This window comes from Calidris pugnax, unplaced genomic scaffold, assembly GCF_001431845.1.
Source record: "Calidris pugnax isolate Ruff unplaced genomic scaffold, ASM143184v1 scaffold187, whole genome shotgun sequence".
NCBI lineage: Eukaryota > Metazoa > Chordata > Aves > Charadriiformes > Scolopacidae > Calidris > Calidris pugnax.
The window spans coordinates 1,770,454-1,795,127 of record NW_015090969.1 but is presented as its reverse complement, the minus strand read 5'-3'; the positions used below and the strand labels follow the sequence as shown (position 1 = coordinate 1,795,127).

The 24,674-nt window shown below is 40.8% G+C and overlaps 1 protein-coding gene across 4 annotated transcripts; it reads left to right on the top strand.

Annotated features, from left to right (window-relative positions):
* Positions 1 to 354: 354 nt before the first annotated feature.
* UACA (uveal autoantigen with coiled-coil domains and ankyrin repeats) lies at positions 355 to 23,877 on the top strand. Of its 4 annotated transcripts, none has more exons than XM_014952766.1 (19): positions 355 to 373; positions 5,430 to 5,563; positions 6,055 to 6,143; positions 7,263 to 7,327; positions 7,883 to 7,940; positions 8,437 to 8,507; positions 8,614 to 8,720; positions 9,647 to 9,828; positions 10,260 to 10,297; positions 11,264 to 11,350; positions 12,933 to 13,040; positions 14,084 to 14,116; positions 14,740 to 14,838; positions 15,039 to 15,075; positions 15,988 to 16,040; positions 17,478 to 20,168; positions 20,777 to 20,929; positions 21,833 to 21,898; positions 22,383 to 23,877. In XM_014952766.1, exons 2-19 carry the CDS (start codon positions 5,466 to 5,468, stop codon positions 22,452 to 22,454), a joined length of 4,107 nt encoding a protein of 1,368 aa, XP_014808252.1. In that variant the 5' UTR covers positions 355 to 373; positions 5,430 to 5,465; the 3' UTR covers positions 22,455 to 23,877. The 4 variants fall into 4 exon arrangements, with proteins under 4 accessions (XP_014808252.1, XP_014808250.1, XP_014808251.1 ...); XM_014952764.1 differs by lacking the exon at positions 355 to 373 and adding an exon at positions 467 to 790; XM_014952765.1 differs by lacking the exons at positions 355 to 373; positions 14,084 to 14,116 and adding an exon at positions 467 to 790.
* The last annotated feature ends 797 nt before the right edge of the window (positions 23,878 to 24,674 follow it).

Genomic DNA, 24,674 nt, shown 5'->3' with positions numbered 1-24,674 from the left:
GTGTGGTGGAATGGGAAAAAATTACTCCTGCGAGTATTTCAGTCCCCCTGTGTTATTAGTGGTGATAAGGATGACCTTCGTTAATGTCAGTGGACAGTTAATTTGACTAACGTGTTTGTTATTTTAAAGTGAGTGTTTGCGTGTCTGTGGGACATAAAACCACTGTAGTAAAGTTTCATGCATGCTTGTCTCGTTAGTTAACGTTAAATCTAAAAGGCATTACTCAGGGCAGGAGCACGCGGGGAATGTATTAATAGCTATTGCTTTCTATTGCATGGCTATCAAGTACTGGATTATCAGAAAATAGATCTGGGCTGATGAGACTGTCTACGTATTGTTTACAAGATATTTCGGATCTGGGCAATATTTACTGGTGAGCCTGACTCACTCCAGCAGTTTGTCACAACAGCAGCAAAGCCTCCGGGAGGGTTTTCTTGGGGACCTGCTGGGGAGGGACAGGCTGAGCCCCCGGCCGGACCCACCACGGGCTTCACCGCCCGGGCAGCCTCTGGCCAGGGGAGCCCGTGGGGGTCGGAGAGGGATGAAGGCTGAAGAGGATCCTGAGGATGGGGAAAAGGCACTTGGGGATCCCAGCGAAGTGAAGGGTGGAACAAAATGACTCCAGGGCGGTGGAGAAGGCGTTTCTGGAAGCAGTCTGTCTGAACTCTCTGGGTGCTTTCTGAGCTGCCGGGGTTTGTAACTTGATGCGAGATAAAGCCGTCGCTTCTGGCAGCAAGAAGCTGCCACTTCTAGGATGACTTGTTGGTTTTCTTGTGCAGCTAAAGACACAGTAGGTATCTTAGGTTTCATATCCATGGCAGTAACTTACCACTGCAAAATGCAAAAGCTTGAATTTTTGTAAATATTTTGTTAACAGTTTCTTTTTAATTAATGTGTTATTTCTGTCTTCAGTAACTCTTCCTGAGAGGAATGTTCCTTAAATGTGAAAGGCTTGAGTGACAATATTTGACTTTTATATCCAGTTCCTATGATGTACTAACTACTTAACTTTTTTCTCCCTCTGGTTATAACATTTAAAATGATGGTATTTAAAAAAATAATCATGCTCTCATTCATCAGAAGATTTATGAAATGGGAGCAAGGAGTGGTAGATGAAGGGGTTTCTAGAGATTTGGGTGGGTTTGTGCTAGCAGGTATAAGCTGGAAGTACAGAACTCAGTGATCCAGACCTGGGGGCAGACACGCAAGGTGGGATCCCTTTCCTCTAAGGATGTGCAGTGTGTCATATGCAAAAGAACTGAGAGGGAGCCTCACACCCTGCATGTACAGTTTCTAAGGTATTTAAAAATAAAACTGGCCTAATAAGGTAGCTTAGCAGAGGATGCTTTGCCAGGCTGCAGAGGAAATACTGTCTGTCCCCAGGCTGTTAATGCAGCTCTTGCTGTGAACAGTAATGTCACCGATGCAGTGACTTCCCTCTGCCAACCAGGCTGGCTTGGCTTTTAAGCTAATAGATGTTTTAATTGATTGACAAATCGGTACTGCACTTTAGCTGGGCAGCACTAGTGCTTGTAATTTCATTAGCTGTCTATTTTTATTCCTTCATGTCACTTTTAGCAACTATTGTACTGAATAAGCTAGTGCTAAGACTTCATGAGTACTGTAATCTTGTTTATTGTGAGAAGGGGGAATGATCAGGACTGCAACTCCATTACAAATCCATCCACGGGTGCAGGGTGGTGGCCGTGGGGTTTTGGTTTTCTTTGTTTCTCTTCTTTTCCCCAGCAGCCCTGGCTCTGGTGCAGGGTGAGACCTCCTGCACCCCTGGGCTCTCACCCTTTGGGAACTGGCAAATTGGTACTGCCCTTCTCCATTGTGGGTCTTCCAGACTTTATTGCATTAAATCTTGAAAAATATTGGTCTTTGCTCACAAGGGTTGGTCTTTGCTCACAAAGCAGTCTTAGGGGAGGGTAGTTCTGTCTCGATAGAATGTAACTATTTTTTTAACATGAAGATTACATAGTTTTTGGGCTTTAGGTGTTATTGGTTTGTTTTCACATGAAGACTGCTAAGACTCTTGTGTAGTGGGTTTGGTGCCTTAAGGGAGGTGGAGAGTGTGTTGTGATGAACCCAGCGTGAAGGGCACAGGATTGATAGGCTGCTTTCTCATTTCAAGAAACAAAAATGGTTTTGGCTACTCTTTGACTGCTCTATTTTGGAAATTATAAGGCTTACCAGTTTTAATGATCTTTATTCAGTGAGGCATGGAACTTCTGCTCTGCTGTGATAGTAGCATCATGCCCCGACAGGCTTCTTATGTCTCACTGTTATCAGTGAATTCTTTTGCTGTGTGGAGTTAGATTCAAATATCATACTCCTTTATAAGCCTTTTTCTTCTGTTAAAAGCTGCTTGAATATCAAGTCATTAGTGTCCAGTTTGGCTGTCACGGAACAGAATTTCCTGAAAAGCATAAGTATTGCACTTTAGCTGGGCAGCACTCGTGCTTGTAATTTCATTAGCTGTCTATTTTTATTCCTTCATGTCACTTTTAGCAACTATTGTACTGAATAAGCTAGTGCTAAGACTTCATGAGTACTGTAATCTTGTTTATTGTGAGAAGGGGGAATGATCAGGACTGCAACTCCATTACAAATCCATCCACGGGTGCAGGGTGGTGGCCGTGGGGTTTTGGTTTTCTTTGTTTCTCTTCTTTTCCCCAGCAGCCCTGGCTCTGGTGCAGGGTGAGACCTCCTGCACCTCTGGGCTCTCACCCTTTGGGAACTGGCAAATTGGCACTGCCCTTCTCCATTGTGGGTCTTCCAGACTTTATTGCATTAAATCTTGAAAAATATTGGTCTTTGCTCACAAGGGTTGGTCTTTGCTCACAAAGCAGTCTTAGGGGAGGGTAGTTCTGTCTCGATAGAATGTAACTATTTTTTTAACATGAAGATTACATAGTTTTTGGGCTTTAGGTGTTATTGGTTTGTTTTCACATGAAGACTGCTAAGACTCTTGTGTAGTGGGTTTGGTGCCTTAAGGGAGGTGGAGAGTGTGTTGTGATGAACCCAGCGTGAAGGGCACAGGATTGATAGGCTGCTTTCTCATTTCAAGAAACAAAAATGGTTTTGGCTACTCTTTGACTGCTCTATTTTGGAAATTATACCAGTTTTAATGATCTTTATTCAGTGAGGCATGGAACTTCTGCTCTGCTGTGATAGTAGCGTCATGCCCCGACAGGCTTCTTATGTCTCACTGTTATCAGTGAATTCTTTTGCTGTGTGGAGTTAGATTCAAATATCATACTCCTTTATAAGCCTTTTTCTTCTGTTAAAAGCTGCTTGAATATCAAGTCATTAGTGTCCAGTTTGGCTGTCACGGAACAGAATTTCCTGAAAAGCATAAAGCAATTTAGAAAGGATGGTTTAGGCAACAGAAGAGAACAAGCACTCTGTTTTGGGGTGGTATGCTTGGCCTGTGGCCTGAAATTCTTAATTTGAAGTAAGCAAGGAAAAAGTGAGGAGTGATGAATGTCTGAGACATAAATAGACCACCAGGCATCCAAAGTGACTTGTACTTTCTTTGCGCTTTACATTGCTTTGGTAATTGCAGGTAATTTAAAGCTATAAACATTGAATTTCTTTCTTCTACAGCTCAATAGATGTTCTTCTCTTGAATACCACACTTTGCTAAATTTTAACCCTTTGAACAGTCTACAGTCAGGAAAAACTGTTCTGTTGTGTATGTTTAGGGCATCCATTTGATGTTAAAAATGATGTCTCTTATGGATGAGTTTGTTGGGCAGCGCAGGGAGAGTGATCTCCAGGCACACAGAGAGGGGGGCGAGTGGCTGGGGAGGGGGAATGGAGTCTCTGCTTCTGGCTTTTCTGATGTTCTTTGATCAATTATTGTTATGCATTGGGCATGAAAAGCAGTGTGACTGAGTAAAGCTGGGAAGTTCAGCTGTTCTTGAGAAATGTTAACTTGGCTTAGAGATGGCTAAATCTAGTACACACTTATGTGTCTCTGAATTCATGAAAACTGAAGTCTGCTGTTGATCACATCTCATAATTGTCCTGTTCAAATCTCTCTCCAAGCGTAGTCTCACCTGGTGAGTTCTCTGGCACCTTTACTATAGAAGGGTTGATGGAGGGAAAAGTTGTAGCAGCTGTGTCTTATCTGCCCACTTCCTTATGGAACAATTTTCTTATGAATACTGGGAAGCTTATAGTGGAGATGATTACTGAGATGGGAAGTTGTTGGCACTGCTATTTTGGGCTCTTACTTGCAGTTCCTTGCTTGCTTGTTCCTTTGTGTTGCATCTTGTTTATTAACTTTTAAGTTTGGAGACATGGACAGATACTATAGAAATGAAATGATTGATTTTACTTAGACTATTACAATTCAAACGATTGACAATAAAGAGGGACAATAAAACCTCAATTTTTCATATAATTGAGTTAATTGACTTGCTGATATGAGAGAACAGTTGATGTGCCTTCCCTGAAGGGCATGAGACTGAGAAGAGACAGATTTTCAGATACATGGGTGCTGCAGAGAAAAGGAGGGTGTGAGTTCTTAATGTGCATAGTGAAGAGATTAAAATGTGATAACTGAGCATTAGGAGAAATGTTCCGTGATACGATTAATGAGGGACTGAACTGCAGGTCCCCCTGGACACCCTACCCCCTTCCTTTGGTGCAGCTTTTGAGAGTTAAGACGAGTACGAGGACAGCAATGCAGAGCTGGGCTAATGTGAGGCTCCCTCTGCCTCACTTCTACATCCCTTCTAGACACACTGTGATGGGTTCAAGATGTTCTGAGTTGCTCTCCTACAAAGTGTGTACATGCACAAGTACACATGCTAGCCCTTCCTGCTGTGTGTGAGGTCCTTGGCTTATCACAGCCCTGTGGAGCAGTTTCTCATGTTTGTTAATCAACCACAGTGGGGGGAGAAACTTATTTTTTTGGTTTGGATTGAAGTATCTGTGATGACAGAAGAGAAAGTAACGATGCAGTGAAAAGATCACTGTCTTGGCAGCCCCATGTGGCAGAGAGAGGGGCTAGAAGGAAGTGTCTGAAGACAACCTAATCTGAGAAACTGTCAGAAAAGTTCATTTGAAAATGAAGATGGGGAACTCCAGTGTGTGCCTTTAGTCCTATTAGAGCAAAGCAGAATGAGGAAAGCCAAAGAGGTTTGATCCTAAAGGTCTCCTTCAGGACCAAAGTGACTTATCCAGGCTGTCTCAGAGCCCTGGACATCCAATGCTAACAGCCTGATTGAAATGCCACAGTGATGTTGTACATAAATAACTCTAAACATCTTAACAGGTATAGCTTAATCTGTAAACCAAGGTATTTTTTGTTGTATCCATCCCAGTGTATATGATTCAGCCTTTTATTGAAGTTCCTTTGGTAGATCAGTAGAGTACCATGAGCTCACTTGCTTTTCTAATTCTCTTTTACACAGCTGAACACAGACTGGAACAAGTATGATGACAGGTTAATGAAAGCAGCTGAAAGGGGCGATGTGGAAAAGGTTTCATCAATTCTTGCCAAAAAAGGAGTCAGTCCTACTAAACTGGATGTGGAGGGGAGATCTGCGTAAGTAACTCCCAATACTACAGTAACGGTGTTGGGAAGCTGCTGAAGTTACTAAATTCCTAAATCTTGCTGCTGCTCTAAAAACTCTTTAATACATAAATCGATGTAATATATCATGTTAGTTTCTAGCCTGGAGTACCAGATAGCTAGAATGTCAAATTCTCACAAACAGTCTTCACTTCCAAGTGAAGATCAGTATTTAAATACTTGCTCTTGCCAGATTTGAGTGTTAAAGAGCAATGGAAAGCATGTTAGTTTTCCACCTGGCACGCTGACCCAAGGTAAAGAATGATTAGTTTCCCAAAAAGTCATTTTGTTCCTTAGAGTAAGATCTGCAAAACTCTTAACTGGAGCTGGACGCTGTCCAAAGCTGACTTTGTGCTGTGTAATACTTTCGGTATGCAGGTGTTTGCTTTGACTCTCCTGGTTAATAGTACTGGTTTTATGTGTAAACCAGCTATGCTTAAGCAAGGTATTTTCTTTTTTTTTAGATTCCATGTCGTAGCGTCAAAGGGAAACCTGGATTGCTTGAACACCATCCTCATTCACGGAGTTGATATCACAGCCACTGATGCTGCAGGTCAGCTTCCTCAACTCAAACATGTTCTCATTCTGGTCTTTATTTTGGAGGGACATTAAGCTAAACTATAGGATAGATGTTCTTCCTTTCCATGGATATCTGTGGTGAGCAAAACAATTATCTGTGTGGCTTGTTGCTGAAATGAGAGGAAACTGGCTGTGTCCAGTAATACAAGTTCATGAATGCCCCTGACAGGCAGCAGAACTTGTGAACTTGTATTTATAGTCTGCTCCAGGCTCACTGGAGAGACCGATGTTTCTGGTTGAGAGTAACAATATAAGAACTGTTTTAAATGAACTTGTGTGCATTCAAATGCTAAGTGTATTTCCCTGAGACTTGTAAAGTACTGTATGCCATGAGGGTTGGAATTAAATGATGTGGTGGGTGTTTGTGCACCAATACAGAGCCCTCAGAACCTCATTGTGTCTGTGCTACCTTCTTGGTTTGTGTGTGAGGTCAGAGTTTATGTGCAAGTATTATGAAAGAGGTAATCAAAAATGGGTGCTAATTTTGCCTGGGTCTGTTAAGCGTGTTAAACTGAGGTAACCAAAATTGCCTTGTTTCCAACTTCATTACAGAAATAATCTTTTCATATGACAGATTTAAAAAAAAAAAATTTTAAAAATGCTTATGTGGAGTCATTTGCAGTATTTTGAGACTAATTTCACTATTTATGAACTTGAATCCTCAGTTGCAGGCTGTTGAAAACAAGAAAAGACTGTTTAGCAAGTAGTGAAATATATATAAATAGATGGCTTAGTTACAGTACTGGCAGAATTAGGGGGAGGAAGTGACCATTGTGTCTAAAATGATGTGGATGTTTATCTAAACTGTCTCTTAGGAAATCAATCCTAATTGATTTCCTAGACTAACAGTCTAGTGTTGTGTCTTGACACATAAGCAGGAATGAAGTGCATGGAATTGCGGAGGAGGCAGAAGACAGTTTTTTTTGTTGAGACAAAATAAACTGTGCTCATGATTTAGTGAAGCACAAATTTCTTATGAATTAGCATTATGTGATTAGTAACAGACTGTGAGAAACAGCATAGGAATGTTGAGTTTGTGGTATTTCTGTGTGTTCAAAACAGACCCTGAATTGACACTGGTCTCTCCTTTCAGGCAGAAATGCGTTGCACCTAGCTGCCAAGTACGGACACGCTTTGTGTTTGCAGAAGCTGTTGCAGGTACTGAAAAAATACAACTTGTCAGTTATGGGTTTTATTCTTGGAAAAAAGGTGCTCTTAAATATACAGATTTGAAATTAGGATATACCACTCATCTCTGGGGAAAAGACCTTTTCATATTGAAAAGCAGGTTGTGGCTGAAAGAGTGCTCGAATCAAGAAAGTAAATATATTTTCCTCTCTACAGACCATCAAATCAAGTTGTCATTTCTACATAAAATTAAACATAAAATGAAGTTGAATGTCTTTTAAAGAATAGTGTTCCTTTTCTGAATACATTTGCGTTTAGGAACAGTGACACTGAAAGGTCTGCTCAAGAATAGTGTTTTCTTCAGAAGATGAGTATTTATATCCATAATCTTTCATTAATGAAATTATACGGGGGGGGTGTGTGTGTGTGGGGGTGTGTGTGTCCTTAGGTTTGTGTGACTTTTTTTCTTCATTTATTCCTGGACAGTTTATACTTTTTACTGCTTTAATTCAAACCTCAAAACACTTAATGTTTGGAAGTGCAATCTGAATCCTAATTGCTAATCAGGGTTACCTATTTTAATAGTACAATTGTCCAACGGAGAATGTGGATCTTCAAGGAAGAACTGCTCTTCATGATGCAGGTAAAAGGTTTTGCATTTCTCGTATTGTAGTATGAAATCTAGATTTAATTATTGAAGAATTTGGCCATCTGAAAATTAATTCTCTTCTAATTCTAGTGACTGTAGCAGGAGAAAATGTTTTGCGTTGTCATGGTGTTTGTCCTCAATAGCAAACTCATTAGCGGGCTTAGCAGGGGTTGTAGGTCTCAAAGTCTTCTGATGCCCATGAATTGGCTAGTAAAACCTTAAGCAGGACCCACGAGCAGCGTTTCAGAGCACTGATGCTGGAAGGTTAAGATACCTTTTCTCTGGGTTGTCTGCACCCTTGTCATGCTTTGCAGTGTCTTCAACAGCAGTGTTTTTTTCACCTGCTCTCGAGGTGGTTGTGTGAGAACTAAGTCATGCAGCCTTGTGCTTTAGCTTAGTGAATTTTTGTGAAAACAATACACCGGAAGAGTTGTTTGGGGTTTCAGGAATATTCAGCACAATAACTTGCTCTTTCTTTTTCTCTTGAAAGCTATGTCAGACTGTTCCTCCAGCATACAGCTACTGTGTGACCATGGGGCCTCAGTCAACTCAAAAGACGGAGTAAGTTGCTGTTTATAGCGCTCTCCTGCACAAACCCTGCTGGAGTTCTTGTGCTTTCTCTGCTTTTTCTCCCTTTACTTACCTCTTTCCCCCTTTCTCTCCTCAGGACGGGAGGACACCACTAGTGCTGGCCACTCAGATGTGTCGTCCCACAGTTTGTCAGCTTCTGATTGACAGAGGAGCGGATGTCAATGCCAGGGACAAACAGAACAGGTAACGCACGCAGAGTGGTGTCAGAATCCCTGCTGACAGTCCAAGGATACAAAGCTGTCCCTTGGCTTTCAGGCTACAGAACAAATATACTAAATTCAGTGGAAAAGAGCCCATGATTTAGTTCAAAAGTACATATGCCAATTCAGTAATGCAGATAAGCTTGGCCTTTTCATATGGCTTGTTCTTGCATTTGAAATACTTATAGGCTTGTTACTGGTAGCAGAGGAACAACAGTTGGGGTTTGAAGGGTTTGTCTGTACAAAGCTGCATCTTGCATCCCTTGGGATTAATAAGCAAAATGGGTCATGATGGAAATGTTACTCTGTGAAGAAGTACTTGAGTCCTACTGGAGCTCCAAAGGGACCTAAAGGCCTTGAAATGTTGGCTTCTATATTCATGGGAGGGGGTCAGGGGAAGGGTTTTCTATTTGTAGCCTCTTCTTCTGCCAGTTATTCCCTGGAGGATGCCAGCCTGGTGGCCAGTGGGCACGAGGCTGCTGTGGGACAAAGCATGGGACTGGCTTTGCAGGCTCTGAGGCTGGCAAGTGGTGGGAAGGCACTGCCAGGGTGCCCCGGCGCTCGCCCCAACTCTGGCTAAACGTTTTGGCTTTTGTTTGTGTCTGTTGATGTTTGTATCTAAGCAGAGAGGAAGCCAAAGGTCACATGAGTTTTCAAAACACTGGGTAGCACTCAAAGGCAGTGGGTTTATGCTGGGTTTCATGGAAGTATTGCTTATTATGGTGTTTTTGTTTACTTTTAAACAAATATTTAGACATTGACTAAATGACTTTTCCTCTTGATAGAGGAAGGATTCCTTGGCTCAAGTTAGTCCTTCCTATACTTAGGTCTAATCATGCTATTTCTGTGATTGCTCCATTGCTGTGTGAGATCCCCAAGTCTCTGAATGCTCTTTCTCCTCATCCTCAGGACTGCCTTAATGTTAGGCTGTGAATACGGCTGCAAGGATGCAGTAGAAGTTTTGCTCAAAAATGGCGCGGAAGTTAGTTTGACTGATGGCCTTGGTCATGACTGTGCTTACTATGCCAGAATTGGTGACAATATTGACATTTTGGCTTTAATAAAAGCTGCCGTTGAGGACTCCAGCAAAGGTATGAAGAATGTGGTTATAAAAGTTTGAAATGTGCTTTCGTATGACTTGTGTGTCTTCAGGAGCAGTTCTTTGGAGGGCAGCTGTAGCCCTTTAAATGAAAAGGTGATAAAATGCTTGTTTGGGAGGGGAGAGAAGGCTTTTGGTTTGTTTGTTTTTAGTAAAGCTTTTAAGGTTAATCCAGGCTCTGATGCCTCAAGGTATTAACATTGCTGATCCTGGCATTGCAGTATCAATCATAGGAATTATCTAGCATTATTTATGGAAAAACTTTGTACTTGTGAATGTTTCCAGACTGGGGGGAGGTGTGTGTGTGGCTCTATTTCTTCAAATGTCCTCTCAAGATTGAAACTTGATAGGAATAACTGAATGTGTTGCCTGAGTCTGAATGAAATGCATTTTAACTTCCTATTTTTGTGGTGTTTTTTTTAGCAAGAGACACCATGAAGAAGGGACAGCCTGAACAAAAGGTAAGGCTTCTTATACAGAGTGTCTCCTAAGGCTGGTTTCTGAAATCAACGTGAGAGGCCGCACAGCATCAGTGAAGTCTCATTCTTTTGTAGTGTTATGTTTTTCTATTTCCCTGCTGGGGTGAAAAATGAGTTATGATACAGGGCCCTGAATGACTGGGGGTTTGGAGCCTGGTTTGGGGCCAGTGTTCATCTTCCTTCTGCTTTCTGCTGTGCAGAGCTGGGCGTGAGCTCCTGCTGAACTGTGTCACTGCAGCACATCCAAAGCTTGTTGCTCTGCAGAGCTGTCCCCTGCCTTATCTTCCCAACATGTTGGGGGACACCTTATGTTTAAAAACAAGTAGGGGTGAGGGGAATAAAGCAGAGTAATTTTTAACTGACTTAGAGATATTTTTTCCAAGTTTTTTTTTTAATTCAGGTGTTCAGTATATAACTCACAGAAAAAAGATTACAGGTGTGCGATATGAATTTCACTGGGCTTTTGTCTCTGCTGTGAAGCTGCCCTATAAAGGGAATTTATAAATTACCTTCATAGCTGTATGAAATTGAAATAGGTAAAATGTGAAGTGCTTCTGCCTGCTGAAAGGCAGTGTGCCCCTGGCCCTGTTGAGAGGGTGATTAAGACTGTGCCATGATGCACCACGCATTCAGTGTTTTTTGAATTGTTAACTTCATATGTAGCTGCGAAGATTCCCTCTGTAATCAGATAGTGTCTGTTTCCATTTGGAAAATATTCAGTGATGTGCGTGTTGAGGATTAGAGCTGTGAGAGGGATCCCGTGTCCTGTCTGGGTGAGCTCAGGAGTGACCTCTCGCTGAGCTCCATCTGCCAAAACGGGGGTGTCGGTGGCATTGCCCCCCACTGGAAGCTGGAGTGAAGGCTGAGAGCACCCCCCTCTTCCCCAGAAACAGATGTTTTCGGAGAGCACCAGGAACAGAAATTAATGCTTTACTGTTGCAATAACAGGTTACTAATATGTCCCAGAAGTGGAACCGGCTTCACGCGCAGGAGGAGGTGAATGTCAGGCTGTACCAGAAGGAACATAGTGCTCAGGTAAGCAGAGGGGTTTCTGGCACACTCAGAATGAGCCAGACATAATAAAAACAAGATGTGCTTGTTAAATAAGCATTAGCACTTCCGTTAAGAAAGGACATATATATATATATTGCTGTTTACTTGAAACTTAATTACATCAATGTAATGTGGCAATTATACAGACAAGCTGTAAGCAATTTTAAGGGAAAAAAATTGCTTGTGTTAAGAAAGGACATTTGCGTCTCTTCATGTCTTAACCCAGTCCATCTCTTAACCCTCTGTCTCCTGCTTCTGTCTGCAGTAAAAGAACTGGGTCACAAACCAGGAAAATCTATTTTTTAACATTCTTGAGAGATGTTAAAGTGTCTTACTAAAATCAGCCTGTATCATAACTGTTCTAACAACTGTTCATTTTCTCATTGTGTTACTATATCATTACAGTTTTCAAAGAGGTAAACAATGTTTTTCGCTATGGGGAACAAACCACTGAAAAATGTAGGCCTTCATTCTGAAATGCTTTGTAATAAAAGGATAAAGATCTCTAAATGTAGATTTTCTGGTTTGAGCTAAAGTAGTTACTACAGTTAAGGTAACTATCAAGCAAGAGTTAAAGGTGCTTGTTTGTGTAACAAGTCGTTGCGTCTCTTCATGTCTTAACCCAGTCCATCTCTTAACCCTCTGTCTCCTGCTTCTGTCTGCAGTAAAAGAACTGGGTCACAAACCAGGAAAATCTATTTTTTAACATTCTTGAGAGATGTTAAAGTGTCTTACTAAAATCAGCCTGTATCATAACTGTTCTAACAACTGTTCATTTTCTCATTGTGTTACTATATCATTACAGTTTTCAAAGAGGTAAACAATGTTTTTCGCTATGGGGAACAAACCACTGAAAAATGTAGGCCTTCATTCTGAAATGCTTTGTAATAAAAGGATAAAGATCTCTAAATGTAGATTTTCTGGTTTGAGCTAAAGTAGTTACTACAGTTAAGGTAACTATCAAGCAAGAGTTAAAGGTGCTTTACTGTTTGCATGTGAGCACTGGACTGATTGATGGTGCAGAGTCCTGTTGCTCTCTTTACTGTTTGCATGTGAGCACTGGACTGATGGTGCAGAGTCCTGTTGCTCATTTGTGTTGGATTTATACATTATTGGAGTGATTCTTGTGGCTGCAGGAACAGTTGGTGCACTTAAAGGCTGCTTCATGCTGGTGAGGTTTTCCCATTACACGCTGGCTGCAGCGTTTGGGTTTCAGGAACTGTTTTGGCATTGGTTATTGTTACTTGTTAATAGCAGATAAGCAGCCTCTGGAGTGCTGTCAGCATTGAGTGTAATCTTACTCAGCTCATGCTTTCAAAAACTTGTATGTACCCTTACACAAGAATGAGCTGTCGAGCTGAAAAGCTTGAAGGCTCTGGAGCTTGTGCTACATAAACCTTCAGAACAAACCAGACCTGGAGTAAGGCCACAAAATCACAAGGGGACTTGTTAGGCAAGGCTTGGTGTTAATGACTGTTAAAATTGTTGCTTTGGTTTCTTTAGATTTCCTAGGGTACGTATAGTGTGGTAGTGGGTTTTTAAATTTTTTTATTTACTTTTTAAGGAATTGGAATTAGAAAATCAAGATTTGAAAGATCGAATGAGAGAAGTGCAGGAGGAGCAAAGGATGCTGCTGGATAGAATCAGTGGGCTACAGCTACAACTCAATGAGGTAAACATCTGGTGTTGGAATAACCTGGCTTGAAAGCTGTAGTAACTACCTGGTGCTGACAGTGAAGGCTGGTAGAAGTGTGTAATTAGGATGCAATCTTCACTGCTTTCCTGTGAGTTATTTCTGTATGTGTCACTGTCACTTTCTTCTGCTGCAAAAGCCTTTGGTCTTGTAATGATGCTCAAAATGTGAGGAGAGCTGTTACAGCATCACTCACTGATACCTGTACGTTTGAGCAGGAACGTTTCTGGCTGTACTTCACACTGGGATGTGAGCTGTGAGGTGATCTGGCATGTTACAATTTGGAAACTAAACTTCATCTGCACAATTAACTGTAGGTGTTGTGTGTCAGTACTTGATCGTAGCTGCTGCTTCTTTTCCAGTTGTTACTTTAAGTGGAAACACAGAAAAATCTTCAATTGGCAAAAACAGAAACAAAGGTTTTCAATAGGGATTTCTCACTCAAATCTGAAACTTTTTTTAAAAGTTCCCTTGTCTTTTTAGAGGTCTAAATATGACCAGTACAATTGAGGAAGAAAATAAACTCAGGATTTTTTCTTTTTGCTTTGTGGAGGCTCTCATTTGTTCCTTCACTGTATTTTTGTAGGGGTGTATCTTAAAATTGTATGCAGCCCTCCCCTAAATGCAGCCCATGGACAGAAAGAATATTTCTTCTTGGAATCATTGGCTTATCTCAGCTTTTCTCTCTAGCATTGCCTCTATGAAACAAACTCACTGCTTACTTGTCGCTCTGCAAAATCAAACTTCTACTGAAAAACTCTACTCTTCTGCCTCAGTAGTGTATGATCTAGATAACTGAAAAGATATTCTAGTTTCCTAGAATGCATGTCAAGAGACGTCAAACATCCCTAACTTCTGTTCTGTATTCCTCTTGCCAGAGGTTAGGTGGGAAATGAAAGGGAGCTGTCAGAGCGCGTAGCGTTAGAGACTGGGGTAGACTTGTCAACTAATGAACTGTGTATAAGCTCCTTAAACATTATTGAAAAAATGATTTGGGGGGGATTTTTTTGTTATTTTTGCAGGAGCAAATGTTTGCAGATGATCTTGAAATTGAGGTACGATACATCACCTTAAAGTGGAGTAGAACTATTTCATAGTTCTATTATATTTCTACTATAGAAATATAGATTTTAAATATAATACATTCTTCTATAAGAAGAATTCTATAGACTTTAAATTCTATAGATTTTAAATACAATAATTCTTCTATAGAAATATAAAAACTTCTTCTACAGAAATATAATACTACATTTAAGAATGATATTTAAAGCTGCAGCGAAGAAAAACTATCTATAAATGCTAAATATCTACTCCTATGTATTCCATTTATACAGCTGCACAGCATTTCTGTTACTACAAATAATATGTAATCCCAATGGCACCTTTGAAGCAGACTTCATATTATAAATATCTCTTTAGTGACTTTCTGTAATGCAAGACTAATTAATGTGAATAAATGAATAGTAAATTATATCAGGCCATATTCCCATGACTCACTCTTCAAGACTCCTCTTGTGGAGGAGCACGGTTGTAGAAGAAGTTTAGAACTAAAAATGTAGGGATTCTTTTGGTGCTGATCTTGGTTGAAGTTCTCCCTAAAGTTTTTTAAAAGCTGCTTGAGATTTTACAAATCTGGCCCTTCTTGAGGCTTTGGCTATTGGCATTCTCTCTCTTTCAGAAAGATGAGCTGAAGAAAATCCTAACTACCAAGGAAAAGCAGCAGGAAGAAAGCTTAAGAACTATTGAAGCTCTCAAAGCTAAACTCAAATACTATGAAGTACGTTAACTGATTTGAAATGTGTTACAGAAATTGCTATTTACAACAGTAAATACTTAAGCAATTTTGAATTCTTGAAAGTCTTAAATTGTTATCTCATTGTAAAAGCTTTCCCTGCCCTTTAACCCTTAGCTTAACATATAGTTAAAATATGAAATTAATTTTCAGCTTTATTTTTGTGTATTGCTCTTTGCTTTTAGGTTGACCTTGTGGGATCTGGAAGCGGCTTTGGTAATAGTAAGTATATTTAATTCTTAAAACTTGCCATGCCTGATGCAGTGTTGGAATATGTAGACAAAGAGACAAAGGGTGGGGTTTTTTTGTCATCTCTTCCTTTTGTTGGTCTTAATTATAGCCCAGGATAATGTGTGTCCCCACACTCCCAGGCTCAGGATGGAGTCAGCCGAGCCCGGCTGTGTTCCTACAGGGCACTGTCCATCAGTCCTGCTCACGAGTGACTGCTCTTGTGAAATGTGCACTGTAATTCTGCTGCATCTTCTAATAACATGAAAAACAAGCTGATCAAAGTCTGGGCTCCAAACTGAGTCTTCCCCTTTCCGTTCTTCCTATTTTAAACAACATGCATGTCCAGCTCGTGATGAGAAAACTATGGACATTGTGAAAACTGAGTGTAGGCAGGTTTGAAAGAGACTTTAAACACAAGGCCTCAGCTTACACTTCTGTTGGAAATTGTTCCATTTCCAGAAACTGAAGTCTCTTGCATCCGACTTGGTTACAGGCCTGTCTTCCTCTTGTGTAACTTCAAATATTACTTAATCTGTCCTGAGCCGTGGGGAGAGCTGTTTGGCTGCCTGTCAAGATCATTTATTGAGAGCACAAGGGGATGCCTTTTCCTGCTGTGCTCCTGTGCAGACACGCAGCCAGCACAAGGTGGCTTTCAGGGCTGCTTTGCAGAACAATTTATCTACCTTACTAGCATAGTAGGGGCGTTTTTTACTTAGGAGGAATTTGTCCAGACTTCCTTTGTGACTTAATGTGGAATTATTCTAATGCCAAGTACTTAAATACTAGCCTGCAGCCTGGTGTGGTCCCATGGAACACAACAAAATTAGGAAGGAAAATCGTAGTTATGATAATGTGTTACTGGTTTTAAACAGAGACTAAATGCTGTTTGCTTTGCAAATCTAGGAAAAGAAGACTCGTTACTTAAGCAAGGCCAAGGGTTTGCTGTGGAATCACAGGTAATAAATATTTTGCCACTTGAGAGAATTCTAAGTTATGGTTGGGAAAGCTAAATATGCTTACAAAGGTACATATATTCCACACTGCTGCTGGGTGCATTTCCAAGGCCACTGGCTTTGCAATGTTTGTTTTTACCTGTTGGTGCCCTCTAGAGGTACAAATGTGACATCGCTTTAAATGCAGGGAAATAGTTGGATGTTGAACAGGCTGGTGTATAATGAGCATTCTTAAAACTGAATCAGCAGACTACTGGATCATCTGTCACAGTGTAAAGTGCAATTGATTTTCATCCGGTTTTTTTTCTACTTGAAATTCAGCCAAAATTCAGAAGACTTTACTTTCCTGCCAGCTATATGATAATTTCCTGCCAATTTTGTTTGCTGATACCTACCTACCTTTTAAAGCAATGATTCAGTTATAAATGAGGTTGCTCAGACCTTACAGTGAGTGATTTCTGATAAGGACTGGTCCTAACCGACAAGCTGTTCTCACACTTGAGTGTTCCAGCTGTAATGTCTCCAGGAGAGAGTGATGATGAGAAATAAATCTGTACCTCCTGTGCTTTCTTACCAGATCTCACTAGTGTGTGTATTTGTGTTCTGCTGGTAAAACAGAAAAATACAGTCTCTTCTGTCATGTTTTACATAAGGTTATTCCAATGGCCTTTGGAGGCTTTTTTTTAGTTTGTAGTTGAAGTTTAAAATTAGTTGATGTGTAGTTTTTTTTTAAAAATGGTGGGTGTGGTGGAATGTTGACACAGCCAACCAATCTACAGCCCCAAACCATGTCCCAAGCAGGAATTAAGTGGCTTTAAGCCAGTCGTGTCTGCAAGCCACCTACTGCTTTCTGGTCCCTGGAACACGAATGGGATCATTGGAGCAAACCTGTGCCTTGTAATGGCCACCATGGCTGGGAGGGAGGAGCACGTGGTGGGCCACCAGAACTGCTCTGTGGGCTTTTCTATAGCCTTTGCTCAACAGTAAATGACTGTTGTTTCCTTACACTTTTCAGAGAGAAGGTTCTGTTGACCATGACATACTCTGGTCTGATTCCTTTTAAAATTGCATTCACATGCTTGAGGGATGGGGAAATTCTCTTAAATTTCTTCTGGCAGATGAGTCATTAAATATGAATAACGAGAAGCAAAATGAACACACTATACCTGCACTTCAATCTCAGTTGGGTTCGATGGTTGGGGAAAACAGTAATGTAGAGCTATAGTCAAGATTTTTTTTACTGTTAAAAGCTGAAATATGCGTGTTCTGTAATATAGGCAAGAGTAGATTAGTGTGTTTCTAAGGGAAAAAAAGAAACCTCTCTGACATTTTATGCTCATATCAATAGAGTTTAAGACAGTTATGGCTATGACAACTTGTGTGTGTATATGACTTGTCAAACTCAAGCATGTATCCTTTTTTGTGCCAATTGATCTTCAGTCGAGGTCTATGCTGAGGCCCCTGGAGCTCTCCCTGCCTACCCAGTCATCCAGCTCGGAGAAGGAAGCTTTAAAGAAGGAACTTGACAACATGAGGACCTGCTACAGTGCAGCGAAAGAAGAAATCAGCAAATTGCAGAGAGAACTGTCTCACAAGGTATCCGAGTGTAAAGCTTTGGCATCAGAGTGTGAAAGAACCAAGGCGGAATCTGATGGACAGATAAAACAGCTGGAAGATGCTTTAAAAGATGTGCAGAAAAGGATGTTTGACTCTGAAGGCAAAGTTAAGCAAATGCAGACCCACTTTCTAGCTCTGAAAGATCACCTGACTAACGAAGCTGCTTTGGGAAACAGTAAAATAACAGAGGAACTGAAGGATCAGTTGAAAGAAATGAAGATGAAGTATGAAGGGGCCTCTGCTGAAGTGGGAAAACTGAGGAACCAGATTAAGCAGAATGAATTGCTGGTGGCAGAATTTAAGAGAGATGAAGGAAGGCTGGTGGAGGAAAATAAAAGGTTGCAGAAGGAACTTGTGAAGTTGGAGATGGAGCGAGATAAAAGGGGGAGAAGTGTCATGGAGTTAGAAGGGCAGCTCAAAGAAACAGCAGCAAAGTTAGCCCACTCTGTAACTTCAGAGAAATTTGAAAACATGAAGAGTTTGTTATCAAACGAAGTGAATGAGAAAGCCAGGAAGTTGGCAGAGATGGAAGGAGAGTACAAAAAATTGCAGGCAGAGATTCTGCTTTTAAAGAGGGAATCTGAGAGTGAGAAAGCTAAACTGGCTCAGCAGGTAAGGCCAGAAGACCACGAACAAATGAGGAGTGAGTTTGAGCAGAAAAATGAGGAACTGGGGAAGACAATTTCTGAATTATCACAGAAGAATCAGACTCTGCAGAAGGAACTGGAAAGATTGCAGATTGATAACAAGATGCTTAAGCAGCAAATCCAGGTGCTGAAAACAGAAATTAAAAGCCAGAATGTGCCTTTAAAAATTCATGAAGAACTGAAGAAAACAAATGACCTGGCTGTTGGTGACCTGACCAAAAAGCTTTTTGAAGTAACAAAGAAGTACAACGAAAGCAAAGCAGAAGCTGAGAAGTTGCTGGCAGAGAAGAACAGCTTAAGTGAGAATATTGGCCACTTCCAGGCTGTGTACCTGTCTCCAGAGCAGCACAAAAAAGAAGTGGAAGCTTTAAGATGTAATGGTATGGAACTCGAAAAGCAGCTTGCTGAGCTTCAGAAAAAATACGATGATGAACAAGCCAAAGTGTGCAAACTAGTCTCTGAAAATGCAGCCATAAAGGAGACGCTCAGGGATCAGTACGTGTTGGCCTCGACACACGAGGAGATGAAAACAGGCTTGAATAACGCACTAGAGAAGACTAATCGGGAGCTGTCAGACCTGAAGGAAAAAACTGAAGAGATAAAGCAAGAATCCATGAGGGTAAATGAAGAAAATGGAACTCTGAAAAACAAGGTGAAACTCTTACAGAACCAATTACAGACTGAGTATATAAGTTTCAAAGATCATGAGACTGCAGTGACTGCTTTAAATAAAAGCCTGCAAGAACTTGAGGAGAACAACGCTGCCGTTACGGCTGAGTACAAGAGGGGTCAAGAAGAAATTTTACAGTTGCATGAAGAAATCGAAGCCCAAAAGAAGGAACTTGACACAATTCAAGAATGCATTAAGTCGAAATATGCCCCGGTTGCCTCCTTTGAAGATAGAGAACAAAGCTTCGAAGCCACAGTGAAAGAGTTAAAAGCCCAGTTGCAGGAACAGGTACAGAGGTGCAGAGAAAGTGAGGAGGAAACCCAGAAGTGCAAACAGGAGAATGAAAAGCTCAGAAATGGTGTTCTGTCCATCCAAAACGACCTGCAGCAGAACTATATCCTTGCTGAGAAATCCCGGGAAATGGAAAAAATGTTCACAAGCAAAATGGAGGAGCTGAATCAGCAATTGAGGGAATTGCTGGGGAAATACACAGGGGACAAAGAGGAGAAAGATGAGCTGCAGGGGAGTCCCCCCCAGCCCGTGGCTGCGCAGGCTCCGCTTCTGGCGGCGGAACAGATTGAAGCCTTGAAGAAGGCTCTTGGTCACACGATAGAGGAGCTCAAGGAAGCCCTCAGAAATAAGAAGGAATGTTACGACAAAGAAACACTAAAAGTAGAAGAACTACAGCAGGAGTTGTCAGGTCTAAAGAAGTCTTCAATACCCTTGGTAGAATATACACAAATGAAGGAAACGCTTGAACAAGAAATTGTAGCCATCAAAAACAGCTTGAAAGAAAAGGAAGAAGAAAACCAAGTTAAAAATGAGGAAATCCTGAAGTTGCAGTCTGAGATTCGGCTTACTCAACAAGCTTTGACAGACCTGGAGAGCAAAGAGGTGATTGACATCTCAGAATACAAATCCATGAAGAGTACTCTGGAGGCCCAGATTAACAGCATAGCTGAGAACTTGTCCAGCATGAACAAGAAGTATGAGGAAGCGTGTGAGGAGGCTTTGCAAGCTAAAAAAAGCGAGCTTTCTTTAAAGGATGAGAAGGAGTTGCTTCAGTTACGGAGCTGCAGTATTGAGCAAGAAATTAAAGACCAGAAAGAGAGGTGTGATAAATCCTTGACGACAATTATTGACTTGCAGAAGAGAATACAGGAGTCTGCAAAGCAGGTGGAGGCCAAGGATAACAAGGTAGGATGTGGGGTAGTTCTGTACCTCTGAACTGAAGGTGTCAGGAGCATTAGCTGGGCTTCAAATAGAGCTACTAATGCTCTGTGTCCTGAGCATTAGGTGCCCTGGACTGGCCCACATCTGCTAAGGTGGAGTCCTGGTTTTGCTAGCATTGTGCTAAGCTTTTCTAATTTCTTGTGTGTTTTGAACATCATGGGTTGTATTTTAAATTCTCTTCATCCAGGTTGGGTTTTAGACTTTTGGGGTATCGGCTCATTCTTCCACTGGAGCTGTTTCTTTAGCATCTCTGGCTGACCTTCTGATGGTTCATTGTTCTTCTTACAAATGAGGCCTAGAATATTTTTAGAGCATAAATCATTTGTCGCTGCCTGACCCCCAGGGTCCAGACATTGCAATTTCCAATTCTAGGAAGCGGAATGGGAACCAGTGATGGCATGACATGAAAATGAAGTCCTCTGTCTTTAAGTCTCTTAGGCAGTGTCATGGCAAGCTAGGACAGAGACCCTTCAGTGCTTGCTAATTTTGATCAGTCTTTAAAGAATGTTAAAGAATATTATTTTTCGGTGAGACGTCCTTAAATGAGGTTTTTGTGTGCTTTTTCTTAAAAGATCACAGAACTGCTTAATGATGTGGAGCGGTTAAAACAAGCTCTTAATGGCTTGTCTCAGCTCACATACACCACCGGGATCCCCTCAAAGAGGCAGAACCAGCAGGTTGAAACGCTGCAGAACCAAGTGAAAAGCCTGCAGCAGCAGTTGGCGGTAAGTGCTCCTGCGAGGCCTTGGCTGAGATGGGGTAGCATCACTTACAGTCCTTGTGTGACCAAGGAAATACAAATGTGGCTGCTGGAGCCCTGGGGTTGGCTGTAGACTTTGACTTCAAAAGTAGAGTAATGAATAAATTCATTAATTATTATTTTTGTTTTCCCGTGACTGCTGCTTTGGAAATTTGTCTGCTCCCTTCTACACATTGCAGTTACAACATCTGGGAATTTTTCCAGATAAAAAGGATGCAGAGAAAATTTGTGTTTATGAGATACGCTGCTATAGTTCATGCCATGCCCATTTCTGTATGCAAGTTCCAGGTTAATATTTTCTTTCAAAAAACCACCAGTCATGTGTCTTCTCACTTTGAAAGTGAGGTGGCCCTTTGACTGTTTCCTTGTCTGCAAACACTGTGAAGTGTATTCCTTATTAACCACTAACAGTGAAGGGGAATGCTTTATGGGAAGTGCTGGGAGTTTGGGCATGAACATGTTTGTGGCCCCTTCAATAAAGCTCTTAATTAAAGCTGTGTATCTGAGCCAAGTTAGCTGTTTGTAAATCTGTACAGAAGCAGGATAAATCTTTGCAAAGCTAACCCTTATAAGGCAACGTGTTCTTAAATTGGGTGGTTTTATAACAAACAGCTAATGCTGTTGAGGAAACAAGTGTTTAATCTTAGCACCTCCTTGACAGCCAGTCAGCAACATTGCTTTGCTACAAGTAAGCAATAAAAAAAGTGGTGACTTTTTTCTTGATTAAGGAGGGGATATAGCTAATTTAACCTTGAACTTCTGCTTTGGCTAGTCTAGAAGTGCAGAAAACCAAGCCCCAAAAGCTGGAAATGAGCAAAAGTAGATGTTAAAAATTTGATGACTTCACCTCCTCTTCCTTCTGTTACAGGATGCTAAAAGGCAGCATCAAGAGGTAGTCTCAGTGTATCGGACACATCTCCTCAGTGCTGTACAGGTATGAGAGTACCCAGTTCAGATTGTTTTACTGTCATTTCAGTGTAGGGATCCTTGAGACATGTTTTGAACTCCCTCGCTGGGAGACCTCAAACTAGCATCAAGTACCTGTTTTCATGTTGAGAGTTTTAATTTAAAAAGGACTGAGCCAGTGGCTCTCATGAAGTTTTACGACTTCAGATACTCAAGAATGCAAAAGAGGGACCCTTCCTACAGCAGCAGCTGTGGAGCCAGAGGATAGGAACAGTTGCTTTTTTTTCCCCACATTGTATTTTCATAAAGGAAACTGCTGTGTTAGTGACCCTTCTTTCTCATGAGAGAAAAAGAACAAGATTCCTGAAATATTGCAGACTTTCCCAGAGAGTAGTGAAAATACAGCAATGAATTAACACTTTTGGGTAATTTTGAAGAGTCTCCTAATATTAGTGGTGGATGGTTGACACTTTATGGGATTTTTAATTTAACTAAGCGTTTGCTTGCTCTAGGGTCACATGGATGAAGACGTCCAAGCTGCTTTACTACAGATCATCCGCATGAGACAGGGACTCGTTTGCTGATGTGCTTAGTGCCATTGCTCTTGAAGGCTGCTGTGTCTTGTAGAAGTGCTGTGGTGATGGTAGTGATAACCTTCAGGAGACTTATATAAGTATGATATAGCTGCAATTAGAATCTCCAAATATGAAACAACTTAGCTGGAATAGTTTCTTCGTGGAAAACTGAAAAATAGGGCTACTGAGTTTCAGATCTGACACCTCTCTCATTAGATTAATAAAAGATGTAGAACGTCTTTTAAAATTGGTAGACAAGCTGACTGTCAAAATGATGACATGGTAGTTAAATTATTTTTATGTCTGATTGACCACTTATTAAAGCAAGGTCTATACCCAGAAACTCCAGTTTATCCTATAACTCGGACTCTCATGGTATGGTTGAAAATAAACTCTATTCAAATGAGCTTGGCTAAGTATTGTAGCTGTATATCTCCTTTAATGATTAAGAGAAAGTGGCTGTTTTTGTCACATAAGCTGATGAAGACACACTAAGACACGCTTAGTAAATCAGCTGCAAAGGTAGATGGAAAGTATTTAGGTATATGTTGTAACTTGGCTGGCCAAGTTACAGACTTTATTTAAATATAAGCTTAAGATGTAGTGCCTTTGCTTTTTTGCAAGACTTAAAAATCAGGTTTTTCTATCAAAACACTAACTTTTGTTTGTCTCCCCTTCCCCCAAGGTTTTTCAGGAATGCTTTGTAATGCTGATTACTGTGGGCTAAAGTAGTGTCTGGGAGTGGAGTGTCATGGTTTGCAGAGCAGCATTTTGATCTAAATGCAATAGTCCTGCTTCTTTATAATTTCATTCTTCATTAGGCCTAATATGGGTGCAGGCTGAGCAGCTCATTAAGCTGTACACTAGATAATTCAGGTATTGGTTTTTCAAACACTATCTCATGGAAGTTCAAGGTATTTTCCTCTTAACTGTAAATTATGTACTATAATCTTATTTATGGGGAAAGATGCAAATAGTAAGGATTAATTAAATGAGAATTTTTATTTGCTTGGAATCTACCTATTAAATGAGACAGGGCTTCACTTTGAAGGATGGTGTTCCTATAAGTAAGTTTTATGAAAGGAAACACAAAATTTGGGACTATTCAAAGGAAGTAATTGGGAAATGAGTCTGACAACGTATGTGGCCGTTGTAGTAGAGCAAGGAGCAGAAGTGCTATCAGTTGCTGTGGTAACTTCAGGCTACTCTGTCGTAAAGCATTTAATAACTAGTGAGTAGGAATCTGGGATCCTGACACAGAAAACTTCCCCTTCCATGTTCCTGAAAAATAGGACTTAAGTCAGAGTGCAGAGTTCTCTGCCTGGAGTTGCCTGGGCTTCCCCCTAAGCTGTACCTCAGGCTTAGGTCTCCCTTTTCTTAGTAGTATTATGTTTGTTTCCTTTTTTTTTCCTTTTTGGGCAGAGTCTTGTAGAATTAAGAATCTGGGATCCTGACACAGAAAACTTCCCCTTCCATGTTCCTGAAAAATAGGACTTAAGTCAGAGTGCAGAGTTCTCTGCCTGGAGTTGCCTGGGCTTCCCCCTAAGCTGTACCTCAGGCTTAGGTCTCCCTTTTCTTAGTAGTATTATGTTTGTTTCCTTTTTTTTTCCTTTTTGGGCAGTCTTGTAGAATTGGAGAGACGACTGCCACATAGAGGAGGATACAGACCTAGTGATGAATGTGCAGGGCAGTTTTTATTATATAAATACACTTAATATATTTACTAAATATGTGTCTGTAGTTAAACAGATCTTCTGCTGCTTTCCTTTAATTTCTTAGAGGACTATTACAGAAAACATCTCAGTATATATACATTACTTTTTAGCCAAATTCTTTTATGATTGCATTACTTGAAACTCTTGTTAGAGAGAGCTTGTTTTGATATACTAACTCTGGCATATTTTGATATTGTATGTTTCCTTCTGAGGGAGTTCTATGTGTGTTTTTCTAAATTTCTCCCATATTACCTTATCAATAAAAAGTTTTCTTCTTTTTATGGTTGTGGTTAATTCTGTAAAAGGTAAAGAAATGTAAATAGCTTGGCAAAATAGCGCGGGTAGTGGAGGCTGTGGAACTCGCTCGAATACTCTCAAATCCCAGGTCACACATTCATTTTTCAGGTGTCCACTGGGAATATTGGGTTCTTCTATTTCTGGATTTCATGGCTGGTAAAATGTTGGTGTCATTGATCAAGACTCAAATCTCCTACCAGTTAATTCTTCAGAGTAA

Excerpts from the sequence above, each read along its gene's own strand:
- UACA (XM_014952764.1), top strand. The coding sequence starts at position 755 with ATGACTTGTTGGTTTTCTTGTGCAGCTAAAGACACA. Across the intron at positions 7,328-7,882 it reads GTTTGCAGAAGCTGTTGCAG|TACAATTGTCCAACGGAGAA; the intron begins GTACTGAAAAAA and ends CTATTTTAATAG. Across the intron at positions 21,899-22,382 it reads ATCTCCTCAGTGCTGTACAG|GGTCACATGGATGAAGACGT; the intron begins GTATGAGAGTAC and ends TGCTTGCTCTAG.